Here is a 15,330-nt window from a genome sequence, read left to right on the forward strand (position 1 = left end):
GAGTGCAGATTGAGAGTGCAGATTGTTAGTGCAGAGTGCAGATTGAGAGTGCAGATTGTTAGTGCAGAGTGCAGATTGAGAGTGCAGATTGTTAGTGCAGAGTGCAGATTGAGAGTGCAGATTGAGAGTGCAGATTGAGAGTGCAGATTGAGAGTGCAGATTGAGAGTGCAGATTGAGAGTGCAGATTCAGAGTGCAGATTCAGAGTGCAGATTCAGAGTGCAGATTCAGAGTGCAGATTGTTAGTGCAGAGTGCAGATTCAGAGTGAGGTTCCGTGACAATTGTAAGTGGTGTTTTCGACTCGCACGAATATGGTCGAGTCTGGTATCTATGAACCGCAAATGACGAGTTTAGTAAGTGTGCGCAGTTTCGCTGTGCTAACTTAAACCGTTCGTTTGTTACGTGGGCTTCTCATCTGTACCCACGGGTTCCATCTTAGATACGGCATCCATTTTGTCTCTTGCCCTCAAGTAGTCAGCGAACGGACGCTGTCCGCTTCGCGACCCTGGGACTCCCAAGATATTTGCGGAAGACACATGTCCTTTGAAAGTGTCTTTATGACGAGGGGGTTGCTACTGTAAGGCAGATGGCGCCGCTCGAGGCTCATCTTGCCGCACGGACTTATTGTCTCAGCCGTGCATCTCATTAGGCACGTCCCTTTGATGCTTGTATCTCGTGCTTCCCGACACCTCCCCTTTTACACCCTTTCCGATCTCCCCACTGTCTCCGTCTTCCTCTGCACCTGTCTTCGTTCCTGTTTCGATCTACTTTACTGCTGATTGGAATTTGCTAATGGTGGGAAGATGGGTTTTTACAGTTGGGAACCGCCAAATGTTTCCGCACTTATGTTCCGGACCTTGTATGTTTCAAAGCGACCAAAGCGACCCCTCTGGGAGCTAGATGTGGGAACTGAGTTGTAAACCTTTGTGTTCAATGTTAGCCTATGGGTAAAAACTGTATAAAAGGAGCGATCCACAAAACCAATTTGAAGCAGTCTCCCCAAGTTGCACGTGGTGTACTTGCCGTGACTTCTGTGTTCCCTGCAGTAAATAAACCTTGACTCTTTGACGCCGAAGGAAGTGTCCCGTGTCTCTGTGACTTGTACGCCGGAGCAGGTTACCCACGAAGGTTTCAGGTGTTGTGCCCTGGCACCGCTGGGTCCAAAAGAACCCAGTCCTTCAGTTGGCGCCCAACGTGGGGCTGCATCAGTGGTACCGGTCCAAGCCCGACGATCGTGAGGAACTTCGTGTGAAATCTCCGAGGGAAGGTGCACCCCGCTTCATCGATCCTGTTGTCGAAATAAGTGGCCCGAAGACTTTTCCCGCGAAGATTCCCGCCTCCTAACGGCTGCGACGGACTGCTGCCCTGACTGTAGACCTGTTTTGGCACCTGGCGTAGACCTTGGTATAGCGAGACGATTGACGGGCCTTCCTGAGGACGCCATTGATCTTTGAGTTAAGTATTTGTGGGTCGCTCCCAGAATCCTTGGTTGTAGACACTTTAGCGAGTGTCTTTGTTGTACACACTAGTGTTTGTTTTTGTTGTACACGCTGTGTGAGTGTTTTTGTCGGTGACACTTTGCTAAGCGTACTTTGTTGTTGTATTTGTTTGACGACTGCAGCCGCCAAAGACCGAGGGTTTTGTTCTTGCTGGGACTTGGTAAATCCCGTAACCCTTGAAGTTTGTGAAACTCGGCTAGCGTGCAAGATGCCTGGTCGCAGTACTTTGTTCAGTTGCTTTAGACCTTGTGGTGCGGATTCCCTGCTGGAGGACTCGTGTCCGATACCTCCGGTAGGAACTCCTACTTATGACCTATATAGCAAACATGGGCTAGGCCCGATTGCTTTTAACGATTATTGGATAAAATATACAAAGAAAGACGGCGATCTTCGTTGGCCACCTCACGGTAGTTTCGAAGCGTCGATCTTAGATAATTTGGAAATAAAGTTGTTCGAACGCAAATCTAGGCCGGCCATGTTTGATGCCTTTCGGTTGTGGCGCAAAGAAGCCCGACAGAAAGAGATCAGACAGAATAAACGTAGTGAGCGAGATAATGTTGCTACTATTGTGAAGAAAGCTGAGCAGTTTCAGCGTGATAAGGAGGATAAGGATAAGGAAGTGTTTGAGAGGTTGCAACGTATGACCATAGATAAATGCTATCCTGCTTTGCCTACGGAGTCGGATAAGAAGGAAGAGGCAGTTGAGGATTCTTTAATGTCCTATCTTATGAAGTCGCCACCTCCGTACGTACAGGGTACCGCAGTTCCTGTGGTCCCTGCCGTACCTGTTCTTCCACTTGTTATTCCTCCACCAGTTCCTCAACCTGCACCCGCTCTTCCGACTGTTCCTGCTCCTGTGCCTGTTTCTATTCCTACTGCTCCTCCGCTTCCACATACTCCTGCTCGCACTACTGCTCCTGTGTTGTTAACCCCTGTTGTTGCTACTGCTTCTACTCCTTCTCTTGTTAGTCCTGTGTCTTATTCTTGTCCCTCTACCCGTAATCGTAATTCTCCCATTGCGACAAACTTCTTTCAGTCGCTCGGACCTGTTTTTGGGTCTGCTGGTTCTGATGGTCCTCAGAGACGTAGCCAGCTCCCTGCTAATAGAGAACGCGCTGCGCTCTATAATATGGCGATGGGTTGGATGGACAATCCGCAGAGAAATCCACCCCGAGTTGTTCTTGAAACATTTAGTCAATTCAACATACCGACTCAGAGATATGTGTTTGACGAAATGTGTAAACTTTTGCATGATCAGATAGCGGCCGTTGCGCCTGACGAGGTGCTGACCGCCCTGTCTAATCTTCGGCTTCAGTTCGCAACCGGACTGATAGTCGATACTAATGTCCGACGTGCTATCGAGCAGTTGCTGTCTTTTCGTCTAGCTCCTATTCCTCACGCACTGTTTGTAGAGGATCTTGAACGCCAACAAGCTGAGTCTGGCCAATATCCTATGCGTGAAGTTCCGCCGGTTTGGGTACCCGCTGATAATACCGATGTTAATAACCCAATAGCGGCACATTTCCAGAGAGTGTGGATACACCTCCCATGGAAACGATCGGAAGTGCTTCAGGTGAAACAAACTTTGCCCGATCCTCGCAAGAATCCTGCTGGGTATTATAAGGAATTATCGCAGCTCGTAGATGCTACGATAATGAATCTTGCCGATATCGACATGTTGTTTGGCAATGTCGTACCGCAACCGGTATGGGCCAAGATTCGTCACCAAGATCACACAAATGAATTAGGTGGTGATTGGGCTGCTATTACAGCGGCAGACGCTGGACAAGCGGCTGCTACTAAACCCGATCAGCTGATTGAACTTCTTCCCCAGCGGATCATTACGTTAATGAAAACGCTCATGCCAGCTATGAAGGTAAATTGGGACAAGTTGTCCGCCTGTAAGCAGAAGAAAGATGAGAGTGTTTCAGACTTCTTTACGAGGTTTGAGGAAACATTCGTTGATCATAGCGGACAGGATATGGGTACTGAGGGTGGACAACGGCTGTTTGTGGATAAATTTGTATCGAACTTATTGCCCGATTTGTGCAATAAATTGAAGAATTCAGAAAGTGCGTGGGCCGTTTCTACCTCAGCTCAGATTCTGGCTACGGCACAATATTACGAAAATAGAGAAAAAGAGGAAACTGACCGCGCTGATAAAAAGACAAAAGAGCTGAAAACTAAAGTGTTGTTGCAACAAGCATATCCGCCGCGTTCTAATCAGAATGCGTCTCAACAGAATAGATCACAGTCGCAATCGAATCGATCGCAGTCGCGTAATGATTCCTCTTTTCAAAGATCTTCGTTAGGGTACAATCAATGTGCTTATTGTAGACAGGAGGGACACATTAAATTTGATTGTCCTGCTTTGAATGATCGAAATAGTGGTAATTCGTCTAGAGGAGGCCGTGGTGGTTCACAGAACGCATCACGTGGTAGAGGTCGTGGTGCTCAGAACGACCGTTCTGACAATTCATCAAATTCTAATAACTGTTTCGATCAACGCGGATCATCACAAGGACGATCGGCGCAGTACAATGTAGACGATTATTACGTCGATCAGGGAACTGACGATAGTAATTACTAGGACGGCCAAAGACAAGGAGAGGGAGTGGTATCAGTTCCGGTTGATCAGAGAGGGCCTTACGTCGCAGTTGCTACATCGGGCGTCGTTGAGCCTTTTCTGTTGGACACTGGTGCAGCGAAAAGTTCTATCATGCATTCGAAACTCCCTGGCGCACCTTTGTCTGGCTTAACAAATGTATCCGTTGGATTCTCTGGCGCCCCCGTTAGCAATCCAGTTTCATGCCCTTTGCCCCTCAAAATTGGGCCTCGTGAGCTCGATGCTCCGTTGATTTTAACCACTGGTTGTGGTGAAAATCTTTTGGGTCTGGATTTGCTTAAACGTTTGTATGCAACTTTGTATTGTTCTCCTGCGGGTGTAAAGCTTACGTTCGGAGAGAAAGTAGTCTCTCCCATGTATTTGTCCCTCGATAAGCTTCCACCGGAATTGGATTCTCTTCCTGCGTCTTTGTGGGCGACGGGTCCAAATGATGTGGGCCTACTTGATATCTCCCCTTATGTTGTTCAGTTGAAATCGAATGTGCGATTGCCACGTATTCCCCAATATCGCATCTCCCTGGATGGTGAACGAGCTTTGTTAGCGATCATCTATGATTTGATCGAGAAAGATGTTATTGAGGAGACACGGGGAAACGTGTGCAACAGCCCTGTACTGCCCATTCTTAAACGCACTGATCCTACCAAACCGCCTGTTTATCGTTTTGTTATCGATTTACGGGAGGTAAATAAAATTGTGGTTCCTCAATTCCCTGTTGTGCCTGACATCACGGCGCTACTGACTCTGATTCCAGCTACTGCTTCGTGGTTTTCGGTGATTGATTTGAAAAATGCGTTTTTCAGCATCCCGATTGCCGAAGAGAGCAGGGACCTTTTCGGTTTCTCTCTTGGTGGACGTAGCTTCCGGTTCAAACGCGCTCCTCAAGGCTACTGTGAAAGTCCATCGATTTACAGTCAAGCTTTGAAGGGTCAACTAGATGCGTTTAGGTTGCCAGTTGGTGCGGCTTTAATCCAATACGTCGACGACTTATTGGTGGCTGCTGATACTCAGGACATTTGCAAAATTGCTACGATATCGTTGCTGCAACATCTCTGTGAGTTAAATCACAAGGTGTCACCTTCTAAACTCCAATATTGTTGTCAAGAAGTAACCTACCTAGGTCACTTATTGTCAAAGGAGGGAAGGAGATTGACCCCAGAGAGAATTGCAGCGATTGCGCGAATGGCTGTGCCACAAACCCAGAGAGATGTGCGTGCCTTTCTAGGTATCACGTCGTACTGCAGGCAGTGGATTCCTAATTTTTCATTGCTAGCGAAACCATTGGTGGCTCTTACGTGCAAGGATGTTTCAACTCCTTTACCATGGACGGAAGAATGTCAGAAAAGTTTTTCTGAATTACGTGATTCATTGTGCTCGGCTCCTGTGTTAGGTACCCCTGATTACAGCAAGCCGTTCACGTTATATGTTCACGAGAGGGAAGGTTGTGCGTTGAGTGTCTTAACGCAACCTTTTGGTGGTAAGCAACGTCCATGTGCATATTTTTCCTCGACCTTAGACCCAGTAGCTAGAGCATTGCCGAGTTGTTTGAGAGCAACTGCGGCAGCTGCGGTCTCCATCCGACAATCAGCAGGATTGGTCATGGATAATATGCTTACGGTGATGGTTCCGCATGCAGTCGATACTCTTTTGAATCGAACGAAAACTCAGCACTTGACGAGTGCGAGGTTATCTGGGTACGAATTGACGCTCTTGGCAAGCCATATTCAGATAAAACGTTGTAATGTCCTAAATCCGGCAACCTTGTTACCGATTAGTGCAGAGTCAGATGAAGTAGCAGAACATGACTGCTACTTGCGTACAGAGGAGGAAACAAAAGGTCGAGTGGACCTTAAAAACACCCCATTGGAAGACCCTGACGGCACCCTGTATGTGGATGGGTCATGTTTTAAATTGCCGAATGGTGATGTGACTACTGCTTATGCTGTTGTGACGTTGAATACTGTTGTTGAGACTGCGAGATTGAATCAGAATTCTGCCCAAGCTGCAGAGCTGATTGCTCTTACTAGAGCATGTATATTAGCAAAAGGTAAACGTGTGAATGTGTACACCGATAGCCAGTATGCTTTCGGTGTAGCGCATAGCTTTGGACGGTTGTGGCGAGAGCGTGGTTTCTTCACGTCGCATGGCACGAAAATACAGCATGGCCAGCTCGTGAACGATCTTTTGGATGCATTGACTTTGCCTGCTCAAGTTGCAATCGTTAAGTGTAGTGCGCATCGTAAAGTGACGGATGATGTTGGTCGTGGTAATGCGTTCGCAGACGAGATTGCTAAGGAGACTGCCCGGAACCTTAGCACTCGAATGTATGTGACGAGTTCGGTTAGGTGGCCTACAGAATCAAGTATGTGTGAGAATACTATAGAGAGTGTGAAAGCAATACAGAATGAGGCCACTGACACTGAAAAGATGAAATGGAAAGAAAGTACGGGAAGGTTGGATGCGAATGGTTGCTGGATTGATTTGTCAGATCAGAAAAGATGGATGTTGCCTGATGCGTATGTACTGGCCGTTGTGACAATGGCACACGGGTTAGCACATATTAGCGCGAAAGGTATTTGCAAGTTGTTGGCTGCTGTGTGGAAGAATGATGGCATTACGAAGTGTGCTGAACGCTTGGTGAAGAATTGTATGGTGTGTATAATGTACAATCCTGGCAAAGGAACCCCAACTCCCCCTGGCAGTTTTGCTCCTCCTTCGTATCCCTTTGAGGTGATCCAATTGGACTTCATCCATATGGAGCGATGCAATAACCTGAAATACGTTTTGGTTGTGGTTTGCGCATTCTCCCGATGGACCGAGGCCTATCCCCTCAAAGATAATACTGCTTTGTCTACTGCGAAAATCCTACTGAAGGAATACTTTCCTCGGTATGGAATGCCTAGAGTCGTGTGGTCAGATAACGGAAGTGAGTTTGTTGGAAGTGTGATGAAGAGTGTGTGTAAGGGCCTTGGAATTAATCAAAAATTCCACAGCGCCAATCATCCCCAGTCAGCTGGATTGGTTGAAGGTTACAATGGTACCCTTAAACTAAAATTAGCGAAGATTCAGGCTACGACTGGACTTTCGTGGCCTGACGCTTTGCCTCTAGCATTACTGTCAACTAGGGCGACTGTACACTCCCGACTAGGGCTTAGTCCCTATGAAATAGTGTTCGGCCGTCCTGCGAATGTGTGGGGGGTTCCTAGGCCAGGAATATTCGTTGATCTTGAGTATCCGATGTTGATTGACTACTTACATGACTTGACTGCTAAACTGAGATTAATTCATCAACAGGTTTACGACGCCTTGCCGACGCAGACGGAGGGTCCAGGCCACCAGCTCCAGCCGGGTGATTGGGTAGTCACCCGTAACTTCTCACGCAAGAAGAATCTGGACCCCCGTTTTGTTGGACCTTACCAGGTGCTCCTGGCCACGAGGACTGCCGTTCGTCTCGAGGGGCGGAAGAATTGGGTACATGCTACCCATTGTAAACGAGTCCCTATTCCTTTGCCGGCAGACCCGTGGGTGAGGAAAGGCATTGCGTCAACAGAAGCAGAGACATTGCCGGCGTTTGTACCTTTTAGCGACGCACAGCTTGTTGGTGAACACTCAGCGCAGCAGAAAGCCACTGTTGGAACATTGTCAGCAAAAGACTCAAGATCAAATCAACCAATTGATCAACAGGACGCTGTCTCTTCAACGGATCCTTTGTTCGACGAGCAGACACGTCCCGGGAAACATCGATATTCTTTGCGTTCTCATACTAAGGACAAATAAAAAATTTTTCTTGCTTTGCTGAAACTGATAACTGCAATATCCTCGTTTCCCCTGATCAACTTTGAACAATTCGTATCATTGAAAATTGTTTTGTACATGTATTAAGCTTTTTCCTTGTATCTTTTTCCTTCCTCAGCTGAACTTTTGTGCTAAATAAAATACATATTGTGTATTGAGGGCCGTAGGGCCGCGCGCGTACTTCCTTCTGGACAGTAGGTCTTGACGCTAGGTTAAAGGCCGTCGGTTCCTAGGAACTCCTGGGAATTGACTATTGCTGCACAGAACGAAGTGCGTCAAGAAACGTTGCGGACGGTCGTAGGGAAATGGCATTTTCGGAGCTGAACGATTTGGAAGGAGCTCAGGCGTACAGAGTCAAACTGCAGAAACTCAGTCGTACTAAATGTGTTGTATTCCAATTGTTTGTACTGTTTTTAACTGCTTCTGCATTCTTGGCGGGTGGGGTGTATTATGCTATGTCTTACTTTTTGCTTCCTACCCCTACTTCTACTCCTTACCCTAACCTTACTTCTATTACTTCTACTGTTTCTCCTCATTCCTTTCACATTTTACCGGAACACGAACAAGCTAGACGTGTAGAATTCCGCAACAATTCCTTTATCCAGCTCCTCCATCAGCATCAGTTAGTGGTTAACACTACTAATTGTTGGGTGTGTGGGTTGATGCCACATACTACGGGTAAGGGAATTCCATATCTGGTACTGCCGTATAGTTCCCAAGAGTCAGCTCGAGCATACCAAACAATGCTTCGAAGCGCACTAGGTTTCCACCCCTCTCCAGAACGTTCCCCCAAACCTGGTCCTACCTCGTACCAGTGGGTGCTATCGATGGCCATACAGGATTTGGAAGATGAGATCCATGATGCTTTTCTCATCCCTAAGGAAGAGGTACAGGCCTATAGGGTGCTAAGTAGAGGGGAATATAGTATGTTCGCTAATGAAAAGCAGCTTACAAGCTCGTCTCCAATATGGGTCGTACCCCACACTGGTAATTTTTGTCTTGTGGGTCGTGGTTCGCAAGCCTCACTTGGAGTAAGTGCTTGCACTGAAAGTTACCTTCTGTCAATGTCCCCGACCCCTGTGCTTCTGGCTGCCAAGGGTACGTACTTCATCTGTCATGATCGTGCATATACATGGTTGCCCTCAGACTTCATGGGCTCATGTTTTGTTGCAAATCTGTTGCCTCCGACGTTCACTGTAGATGCCGATTACCATAAGACTAGAGTTGTACGAGGCGTAATTAGCGAAGAGGATACTGCCGGTCAAGAGGCAGGAGACTTTTTCAAGGGTTTCCTCCCGTTTTGGGGACCTATGGTTAATAGTAGGAACCTGAGACATTTGACTCGAGTGGTAGAATCGACAGCTAACATTACTGCCAGTGCCCTTGGTAATATCACCACAGAACTTCAGGCGGAGAGACTTATGACGTTACAAAACCGTATGGTTTTAGATGTCGTCTTGGCAGATCGCGGTGGGGTATGTAAAGTGATCCATTCGAGCTGTTGCATTTTCATACCTGATAATGCTCCTACTGTCTATCAAGCCATCTCGAAGTTGCATAAGATCTCCGAATCCATACACGTGGATGTAGGGGATTGGACGTTACTCGGTTGGTTTTGGGGCCTGATGTCGACTTGGGGTTGGAAGATTCTGATGATCATCGGGGTTGTGGTAGTGTTCCTGTTCACGTGTTGCCTTTGTGTGCAGTGTGGTCCTGCCTTATGTGGCCTCTGTGCTACAACGTGTATGAGACAACCACCTGTTACCAAGGGGACTCGGTCGGACAGAGCTATGCTACAACGACATCTTGATGGTCTAATGAATATCGAATATGATTCCGACTAGTGCTTGCCTACATGAGGGCAAAAGGAGCGTCTGAGGTTCCGTGACAATTGTAAGTGGTGTTTTCGACTCGCACGAATATGGTCGAGTCTGGTATCTATGAACCGCAAATGACGAGTTTAGTAAGTGTGCGCAGTTTCGCTGTGCTAACTTAAACCGTTCGTTTGTTACGTGGGCTTCTCATCTGTACCCACGGGTTCCATCTTAGATACGGCATCCATTTTGTCTCTTGCCCTCAAGTAGTCAGCGAACGGACGCTGTCCGCTTCGCGACCCTGGGACTCCCAAGATATTTGCGGAAGACACATGTCCTTTGAAAGTGTCTTTATGACGAGGGGGTTGCTACTGTAAGGCAGATGGCGCCGCTCGAGGCTCATCTTGCCGCACGGACTTATTGTCTCAGCCGTGCATCTCATTAGGCACGTCCCTTTGATGCTTGTATCTCGTGCTTCCCGACACCTCCCCTTTTACACCCTTTCCGATCTCCCCACTGTCTCCGTCTTCCTCTGCACCTGTCTTCGTTCCTGTTTCGATCTACTTTACTGCTGATTGGAATTTGCTAATGGTGGGAAGATGGGTTTTTACAGTTGGGAACCGCCAAATGTTTCCGCACTTATGTTCCGGACCTTGTATGTTTCAAAGCGACCAAAGCGACCCCTCTGGGAGCTAGATGTGGGAACTGAGTTGTAAACCTTTGTGTTCAATGTTAGCCTATGGGTAAAAACTGTATAAAAGGAGCGATCCACAAAACCAATTTGAAGCAGTCTCCCCAAGTTGCACGTGGTGTACTTGCCGTGACTTCTGTGTTCCCTGCAGTAAATAAACCTTGACTCTTTGACGCCGAAGGAAGTGTCCCGTGTCTCTGTGACTTGTACGCCGGAGCAGGTTACCCACGAAGGTTTCAGGTGTTGTGCCCTGGCACCGCTGGGTCCAAAAGAACCCAGTCCTTCAAGAGTGCAGATTCAGAGTGCAGATTCAGAGTGCAGATTCAGAGTGCAGATTCAGAGTGCAGATTCAGAGTGCAGATTGTTAGTGCAGAGTGCAGATTCAGAGAGCAGATTCAGAGAGCAGATTGTTAGTGCAGATTGTTAGTGCAGATTCAGAGTGCAGATTCAGAGTGCAGATTCAGAGTGCAGATTCAGAGTGCAGATTCCGAGTGCAGATTCCGAGTGCAGATTCCGAGTGCCGTTTCAGAGTGCCGTTTTAGAGTGCCGTTTTAGAGTGCCGTTTCAGAGTGCCGTTTCAGAGTGCCGTTTCAGAGTGCCGTTTCAGAGTGCCGTTTCAGAGTGCCGTTTCAGAGTGCCGTTTCAGAGTGCCGTTTCAGAGTGCCGTTTCAGAGTGCCGTTTCAGAGTGCAGATTCAGAGTGCAGATTCAGAGTGCAGATTCAGAGTGCAGATTCAGAGTGCAGATTCAGAGTGCAGATTCAGAGTGCAGAGTGCAGATTCAGAGCGCAGATTCAGAGTGCAGATTCAGATTTAGAGTGCAGATTTAGAGTGCAAAGTCAGAGTGCAGAGAGCAGATTTAGAGTGCAGATTTAGAGTGCAGAGAGCAGATTTAGAGTGCAGATTCAGAGTGCAGAGAGCAGATTCAGAGCGCAGATTCAGAGCGCAGAGAGCAGATTCAGAGCGCAGATTCAGAGTGCAGAGAGCAGATTCAGAGCGCAGATTCAGAGGGCAGAGTGCAGAGAGCAGATTCAGAGTGCAGATTCAGAGTGCAGATTCAGAGTGCAGAGTGCAGATTTAGAGTGCAGATTCAGAGTGCAGAGTGCAGATTTAGAGTGCAGAGTGCAGATTTAGAGTGCAGAGAGCAGACTCGGAGGGCAGAGTGCAGATTCAGAGTGCAGATTCAGAGTGCAGATTCAGAGTGCAGAGTGCAGTTTCAGAGTGCAGTTTCAGAGTGCAGTTTCAGAGTGCAGATTGAGAGTGCAGAGTGCGAGTGCAGATTGAGAGTGCAGATTGAGAGTGCAGATTGAGAGTGCAGATTGAGAGTGCAGATTGAGAGTGCAGATTGAGAGTGCAGATTGAGAGTGCAGATTGAGAGTGCAGATTGAGAGTGCAGATTCAGAGTGCAGATTGTTAGTGCAGAGTGCAGATTGAGAGTGCAGATTGTTAGTGCAGAGTGCAGATTGAGAGTGCAGATTGTTAGTGCAGAGTGCAGATTTTGTGGGTGGCTCTGTATGTGTGTGGCTTTTGGTGTGTGGCTCTGTGTGGGTGTAAATGCAATAGGTCATGCATTTGCGAGCGATTAAGCTATTGGCCTTTTAAATGACAATGCCATTTATTTAACGCTTACGCTATTGGCAATGTAAATGACAATGCCATTTATTTAGGATTTAAAAAAAATTAAAACACCAAAAAAAATGTCATGAGCAATGCCAATAGCTCTACCTTTAATAATGCTGAGACCATTGCATTGAAAATGCTTGTTATACTTTCTTTATAACCCGCAGGTATTCGATGTATATTAGTTTGCATCCACAAGCTCAATAACGCTAACTGTTGGTATTACAAACCCTTTTGTTTTAATGTTCTGTTTATACATACGCTGAATGTGTTTTTTAATCATCCATATGCAACAAGTACCCTCACACGCTATTTGGAAGCCTTTTATTTAACTATAGTTGTTTTACTGGCTTGTTTTTTCTCAATGATATGTATTGCTGTCAGAATCATTCTGGTGCTCTTTTAAGGATACTTTATATCCAAATAAAGATTATTATTATGTGTAATTAATGCCCTTTATTAACCCAGCCGGTGGGTGTACAGGCGTTCTTTGCAGAAGTGACTGCGTCCTTAGTGCACTAGTTCCTTCTCCTTTGAGTCATATTGTCTTTAGTATCTCATGCTGAGATATTTTTCCTTTGGTATTTTAAATGTCTTTTTAATGAACAGCGTTCATTGCAAGCGTCTCAGTAACAATGTATTCTGCTTTGCTGTCTGTTTGCAGGACGGAGATCCATCGATACCACCTGAAAAGAGAAAACAGGTAGGCTCCATTCATGCCGTCTGGGACCTTTGTTAAGTGGGCTTACAGAAATGAATGTTTGGCATTTGGGACTCTTGATGCAGCATTTCAATTGTTCTTCACACTCTAGTATTACATTGAATATTCTGATGTTAAATATGGGCCCAATATCGATCCACTATCGTCAACAGTTATTTCTAAATGCTGTTATTCACTGCATTTATGTCACAGCAGGTAAAAAACGCACTGTTTTCCACTGCTGTGACTTAGCAATAGTCACTGCTTATTAACTGTGGCTGCAATAATTTATTTCTGCTGGATGGATATGGGCCCCCCGTGCATCCCCATAATTGTATAGGTAAGTAGTGGGAAGGTTTTTAACCTGGTGTGAGAGGTATGCCATGCAGGGCTAACCATAACTGGTGAATTTCGCCGGGGAAGTCGGTAGAGGGGGCTTAGGTTTAATTTATTACTTTTACTGTAGATGTTTAAATGAATTTAACATTTTCTTTTAAACATGTTAAGTGTCGAGTAAGAGAAACCACAACTTGACTTTGTGTGTTTTTTTGTTTTATATGTGTGTACATGATCAATCTGCATAAACCCAGCTGGGAATGAAAAGTCTGCAATAGCTGCATACAGTGTTTGTCCATGAACAGACATTTCTGATTTGTTTACGACTACTTCCCAAAAACACAAGTTCACCAAGCTCAGTGCACACAACCTTCAGCTGACCGCACACACATCTACGTCCCATGAGCCGACGATCTAGGCTCTAACAATGTCTGTAGCACCTACAATGCTCCTTAAACCATGTGGAGCTGCCCCCTTTTTAAATAACCTGTAAAATTGTGAGTGCACAAGTGTACAAGATTTCACGGAGTCACTTTTACGGCCATGCTGCGTCAAAACCCTGCGCCTGCTTGAAGCAGGCGTAACGATTGACGAGCATGGTAGGCATAGGGCACCCCCGAGCCTTGCTGGAGCCGCATCGTGCTTGCAACGCGACTCCAGCAATGCGCTGCATTTCCACCGGGGGATGCAACACGCATCTGCTCATCCGTCATCAGTGGGGGCTCACTGGTGGTTTCGCGGGTCGCAAGTTTCCTGGCGCATCCCTGCTGATTTGCAGGGATGCGCCAGGAAACGTAAATCTGCCCCTTTATATGTATGGTGGAGATGCAGGTAGATTCTTGCCTCGTAGATCATTACATCTCTGTTTTCAACTCAGTCGTGCAATAAATAAACATTTGACCATATAATCCAATTTTCAGGATATAAGAATTCAAAATCAAGATGCCCTAAAAGCTCATTTACTGAGCAAATGTTTTGTGTCAGTTAAGTGTTCTATACATTAAGCTACTTTTCACTGTCTGCCATCTCTAGCAAAGACATTGTAATGCCATTACTCAACTGTTATATTTTATAAGGTATGGCGTTCCACACAAGTATTTATCATAAGCACAGGTTTAGTAAACCGTTTGTTTACTGCTCTGATGTCAGAGCAGTGAAACACTGGACCCCGAGGGACGCGCTTTGCCTGTTGCGGCCGCCGCCTTCCCCACATGCGCAGTGATTGGATGGCAGAACGTTTCCTGCGGGAATTATGGGAGGAGTGATTCTTGGGTTAGGGAGTATGGGAGAGGTTGGGCATTTTGGGAACGGCTCAGTGGTTCTTTGGCCAAAGGTGAGTGATTTGGTTTCTTCCGTGCGAAGGATGAGAGAAATTATTTTTTGTACTGCTAGGTGATATACCTGGATTATGGACTAAGGCAAATGGTCCCTCTGGTGTATTGGATGCAACAGGGATTCTTAGAGACAAAATAGTACAGAAGCCCATGCGCAGCCCTATGCCACCCCCTCCGTGTCATATTGAAAATACCTAAATCCCCTCCCCAGGCCATGGGTACAGTTATTGAGGTATCAATGTACAAAATACCAACTAAAGATATCAAACCCCTGTCAATCTTCAACTTTTCCATATTTTGAAAACCGTTCTGAATCACAGAATCAAAAGCCTAAGCAAGCTCAAGGAATGCTACATAAAGATGTAGATTGTGTTGCTCTTCTCATTTAGTACAGAATCCTTCCCAAAAGCCATCTTGAATAAACTGAAGAACTCCATTTTCAACAATATGTTTCTGGGCCTTGCCCAAGATCCACAAGTAGTACATTTTAACACATATCATGAGGATTTTTGGGCCTATATGCATCCAAGTCACCTGCCTTCTTTTTTTACATGATACAGACTAATGTTTGAGCCTGGTCGAGACTGGTCGGGACAGGGATAGGAATGCTGCCCATTTTCCCATTCATTAATACCCACACTATGTATTTGTCCCTCAGTATATAACCATTTCTTTTCATTATAGATTTGTGTCTATCTTTGTGTATTGCTTTGTATAAACATGTACAATAATTTTGTGTATTTTTTTTTTTAATTTTCAAAAACCTTTATTGTCATTACATCCGTCATGCACAGCTCTTGGCCTACAACCCGGGGGCCGGCCGCAGAAGAATCTTAGGTCGGTGGCAAACATAATCGATAGTAACACAGCCCTGAAGCTGACAACCCTGGGGTCCGGCGGCGATTTAATAATACAAAGTG

The 15,330-nt window shown here is 46.2% G+C and overlaps 1 protein-coding gene across 5 annotated transcripts in view; it reads left to right on the forward strand.

Moving 5' to 3' along the window:
• CCDC149 (coiled-coil domain containing 149) overlaps positions 1-15,330 on the forward strand; it is a 441,302-nt gene that overhangs the window by 133,041 nt on the left and 292,931 nt on the right. For all 5 annotated transcript variants that reach the window (XM_086964019.1, XM_086964017.1, XM_086964021.1 and 2 more), the window contains one exon: positions 12,705-12,743. In XM_086964019.1, coding sequence (XP_086820145.1) covers positions 12,705-12,743 — 39 coding nt within the window. The remainder of the gene's footprint in view (positions 1-12,704; positions 12,744-15,330) is intronic.

This window comes from Lissotriton vulgaris, chromosome 3_2, assembly GCF_964263255.1.
Source record: "Lissotriton vulgaris chromosome 3_2, aLisVul1.2, whole genome shotgun sequence".
Classification (NCBI taxonomy): Eukaryota; Metazoa; Chordata; class Amphibia; order Caudata; family Salamandridae; genus Lissotriton; species Lissotriton vulgaris.